This window comes from Babylonia areolata, chromosome 31 (assembly GCF_041734735.1).
Source record: "Babylonia areolata isolate BAREFJ2019XMU chromosome 31, ASM4173473v1, whole genome shotgun sequence".
In the NCBI taxonomy this organism is placed as follows: Eukaryota; Metazoa; Mollusca; class Gastropoda; order Neogastropoda; family Buccinidae; genus Babylonia; species Babylonia areolata.
Window position 1 is genome coordinate 3,496,348 of NC_134906.1, and position 5,000 is coordinate 3,501,347.

Consider the following 5,000-nt stretch of genomic DNA (forward strand, 5'->3'; position numbering starts at 1 on the left):
GACTTCATGTGTTGCGGACACACGCGCACATCTGCGTGTGTGTGTGTGCGCGCGCACGTGTGCGTGCTTATCCATATGCTCACTTACGTGTGTGTGTGTGTGAATATCACGCGCATACATACATGTGCAAGTATGTGTATATGACATTAGTCATGCTTTTTTCTATATTCATATTTTTTTTTTTAAGAAAACGCCCAAACATCCAGAAATATCAAAGAATATGGATTGTTTTCTTTCATTCAGTTTTAGAATTATGCATGCGTTTGAGTGACTGGTGCGAAAGCGCTTTGATTTGTCTCTGCACAAGATTCAGCGCTGTATAAATATAATTAATCAATCAATCATGTAACGTAGTGTAACGCGATGTAACCGTGTGAACAGAAAAGCGCTGTCAGCACCAGACTGAAGACTTGACGATGGGAGAGCTCGCCGAAAGACTGGCCTCCTTTAGACACAGTCTGTTCCGTGGTCAGTTCTGTGTCCGTCTGTCTGTCTGTGTCTGTGTGTCCGTCTGTCTGTCTGTCTCTCTATCTCTATCTCTCTCTCTCACTCTCTCTCTCACTCTCTGTCTCACACTCTCTCTCTCTCTATTTCTCTGTCTCTCTCCCTATCTCTCTCTCTCTCTCTCTCTCACTCTCTCACTCACTCCCTGTCTCATTCTGTCTCACTATCTGTCTCACTCTCTGTCTGTCTGTCTCTCTCCCTCTCTCTCACTCTCTCTGTCTCACTCTCTCTCTATTTCTGTCTCTCTCCCTATCTCTCTCTCACACACTCCCTATCTCACTCTCTGTCTCACTGTCTCTCTCGCTCTCTGCCTGTCTCTCTCTCTCTCCCTATCTCTCTCTCATTCTCTCTCTCTCTCTCTCTCTCTCTCTCTCTGTTTCACTCTGTCTCACTCTCTATTTCTCTGTCTCTCTCTCTCACACTCTCTCACTCACTCACTATCTAACTTTGTCTCACTCTCTCTCTCACTCTCTGTCTGTCTGTCTCTCTCTCTCTCCCTATCTCTTTCTCACTCTCTCTCTATCTCTCTCTCACTCTCTCTCTCACTCTGTCTCTGTTCTGTCTGTCTGTCTGTCTGTCTCTCTCTCTTACTCTCTCTCTCACTCTCTCTCATTCTCTCTCTCTTCCTATCTCTCTCTCTCTCACTCTCTCTCCCACTCTCTGTCTCTCTGTATTTCTGTTGTCTCTGTGTCTCCGTTTGCCTCTCTGTCATTATGGCTGTCTGTCTCTGCCTGTCTGTCTGTCTGTCTCTCTCTCTGTCTCTCTCTCTCTCTCACTCTCTGTCTCTCTGTGTCTCTGTCTGTCTCCTTATTTCCGTCTTTCTGTCTCTCTGTCATTATGTCATTATGTCCGTCTGTCTGTCTGTTTGTCTGTTTGTCTGTTTGTCTCTCTCTCTCTCTCTCTCTCTCTCTCTCTCTCTCTCTCTCTCTCTCTCTCTCTCTCTCTCTCTGTTGCTAACATAATCAATCATTTCTTCAATTAATAAAGTAAAATCTTATGTTCGAAGATTATAACTTTTTTTTTCTTCTTTTTTTTCTATAACAAAAACAACAACAAACAAACAAACAAACAAACAAACAAACAAAAAACAGCACAAGCAACAGTCACTCACTGCCTCTCCTCCTCCTTCGAGCATACCCGAGAAGAAGAAACGCTCACTCTCACCTGCCCACCCAACTACGTCATCTTCCGCCCGGAAGTACGTCAGAGCGTTACTACTACCGCTAAGACTACTACTTCCGGAACCGCTTTGTTCCACCACCACCACCAGCAGAGAGGATGCTTGAGGGGCAGGGAGAGGGAGAAGGAGGAGGAGGAGGAGGAAGGGGAGGAGGGGGAGGAGGGGGAGGGGGAGTGTGAAGGAGTGAGCGCCTCGCTCCTGGTCCAGCTCCACCAGTGTCACTGGCTGCCCCAGTGCCGCCTCAGCGTCGCCAGCAGTGACGCCCCTCTCATCGTCGATGACGATGATGATGATGACGATGATGACGATGATGATGATGATGATGACGTCACCTGCAGGAAGGGTCGGCTGGCCAGCGGCGGCCGCCGTGTGGGTGGGGATGGGGGTGGGGGGTACGTGCGGCTGATGGGAGCGACTTGTCTTCTGGCTGAAGGTAAGGGTGTTGGGGGAGGGGGGTTGGGGGAGAGGGTGGTCCAGGGGTGGGTGGGGGTGGGGGTGGGGGGTTATTTTATTCGTTTTTTTGTGTGTGTTTTTTGTTGTTGTTTTTTTGTTTGTTTGTTTGTTTGGTTGGTTGGTTGGTTGGTTGTTTGGGGGTTTTTTTGGTTTGGGGGGTTTTTTTTTTTTTGCTTTTTGTTTTTTTAGTAGTTGATTGGGGTGTTAGAAAGAGTGATGTGTGTGTATGTGGGTGTGTGGGTGGGGAAGAAGAGTAGGGTGGTTGGGGGGGGGGATTTTTTTTTCATGTTTTTTCCTCTTTTTTTGTCTTCTTTTTGTTGTTGTTGTTTGTTTGTAGAAGATTTGTAATGTGTGTGTAAGTGTGTGTGTGTGTGGGGTGTGTGTGCGGAGGGTGTGTGTGTGTGTGTGTGTGTGTGTGTGTGTGTGTGTGTGTGTGTGTGCAAGCCCAGTAGTCTCTTCAGAGAACCCCTCACTTTTTCTCTCTCTCTTTGTGTGTGTGTGTGTGTGTCTGTGTGTGTCTGTGTGTGTGTCTGTGTGTCTGTGTCTGTGTGTGTGGTTTAAACATTTTTCACGTCAAGAAACAAGGTGAAACATAGCGTTCAATTCAGAAAATTTGAGCAATAACAAGCCTGAGCTCATATCGTGCTCGTTCATGTGTAACAAGCCATACACAAACACAATGGCAAAAACACACACATTATTTGAAAATGAAAAGAAAGTTGAAGTGCAAGACAAAACTAAACTAAACAAAAAAAACAAACAAACAAACAGACAAAAACCCCACAGTAAACAAACTACTATTACTGCAACTACAACTGAGAACAACAACAATAATAATATTAATGAAATAATAATACTAACATAGTAACAATGATAATAATAATAATACACTGAAAAATGAACATCACCTAAGGAGTAATGTAATGGGGGGAGGGGGAAGGGAGAGAGGATAGAGACACAGAGAGAGACACAGAGAGAGAGAGAGAGAGAGAGAGAGAGAGAGAGAGAGAGAGAGAGAGAGAGAGAGAGAAAATGGGCCATTCATCAAAATAAATTTTCTATATTACTGCATCATCAGATTCCATTTTCGACATATGCGACGACAGTTACGACGAGATACGGACCACTCACGGCTTTTTACGGAGCCACGCAGCCTTCCCTTGGAACTATGACGACCTTCCACGTTTATGCCGGAAGCGGATATGCGCGCACCGGAAGTTCGGACTGCGCATCTCCTCCATGGACCTTGACCTTTCGCCTAACGGCAAGGGAGACTACCTGAAGCTGTGGAGCGTCTCCGAGAGCAACGTTCGTCAAGCGGTGACGGTAGCAAGGAGGAAGGAAAGTGTTGTCGAGGAGTGTTTTACCTCCGGATGCGTGGACGTGGTGTTCAGGAAGAAGCCGGGACAGAACCGAGGGCGAGGATTTGTTCTTCGGTTGGATAGTAAGTGGTTTGTGTGTGTGTGTGTGTGTGTGTGTGTGTGTGTGTGTGTGTGTGTGTGTGTGTGTGTGTGTGTGTTCGTGCGTGAAACACACAGATGATGATGATGATAATGATGATGATGATGAGAGAGAGAGAGATATTGAGAGAGAGACAGAGACAGAGAAAGATAGAGAGAGACAGACGAGGAGAGAGAGAGAGAGAAACTTAACTCAGGATTCAGGATTAAGAGCTGTAAACTTTATTTCTTCAGGATTTAGATTTCATGCATGGCCTGTTCTTCAAATTGTTCATTGCTAATCCACTGCCAACAGTACATAAACATTAGAAAGAAGAAGAAGACGAAGACGAAAAAAAAAGGAGAACAAGAACAAAAAACAAGAACAAGCTGAGACAGAGACAATGATATAGAGCCATGGAACTAACTGAAAGGGACTTAACTACAGCTTGACTACGTCTAAGCGTTATATGACGAGTTGCTTTTCGTGACTGCACTGTCTGTCAGACTTGTTATATTCCATAGTTATGTTGAAGGCATACTTGTCTACTTCATATGCCTGTTTGAGGTTTTTTTTTTTTAACATTTGTAGTGTTGGTTTTATTTTGTTGATTCTACATTTGTATAAATAGAATTTAGCTATCAATAAAATATATGAGAAACATTCATCAGTTTTCATTTTGATATGTCCAAAAAGCACCAGTGTGTCATTCAGGTGACGTCTATCACAATGTAAACACTTTTCTTTTAAATATCTAACAAACTCCTTCCAAAAATGTTGTACATGGTTACATTCCCATAAATAATGCAGAATTGTATCTCTCTCTTCCTTACAAAAAATTACACATATTATCTGGGAGTAACTCGTGGTATGCCTTTTAATTTTTGTAATATGCTCAAAGGAGGCCAAAAAAAAGTCATCTTAGCTGTAAGTAAGATGATAAGATTTGCAAATGTTGCCTGGTTATACTTTTGGAGTTAAAAGACATTAATTTTGTGTTTTCTCAACTTTTATATGATATTGTTGTGTATTTGGAAATGTTTGTTCTGGGCACGAAAAGATTATTTTGCAGTTATCCCCCATACTCCAATAGGAGTGAAAGGATAATTAAAACTTGAAACTTTGTGTCTCCCTATTTCTGTTTCCAGCTTATGATTACTGCTTCGACAGACACACACTTACCCACTCAACCCACTCACTCACTCACAGACTCACTCACTCACCTACCCACCCACCCATCCACCCACTCACTCACTCGCTCACTCACTCATGGACACACCCACTCATCGTGTTTGTGCTGTGATGGGGTATAGCCGTGGTTCCTGTCACGGACGATTCTGAGGAGTTCCACTCCTGTGGGGAGGTGAAGGGCACCGTGTCACTGAGGACCAAGGGAAGACATCGACCTGATTATGTTGGTGAG

At 44.1% G+C, this 5,000-nt stretch overlaps 1 protein-coding gene across 1 annotated transcript in view; it reads left to right on the top strand.

Moving 5' to 3' along the window:
* Nucleotides 1-5,000, top strand: part of LOC143275753 (uncharacterized) — a 51,905-nt gene that overhangs the window by 17,101 nt on the left and 29,804 nt on the right. The window contains exons 5-9 of the mRNA XM_076580030.1: nt 382-468; nt 1,596-1,977; nt 2,023-2,117; nt 3,216-3,581; nt 4,891-4,995. Of these exons, the coding sequence (XP_076436145.1) occupies nt 382-468; nt 1,596-1,977; nt 2,023-2,117; nt 3,216-3,581; nt 4,891-4,995 (1,035 nt within the window). The remainder of the gene's footprint in view (nt 1-381; nt 469-1,595; nt 1,978-2,022; nt 2,118-3,215; nt 3,582-4,890; nt 4,996-5,000) is intronic.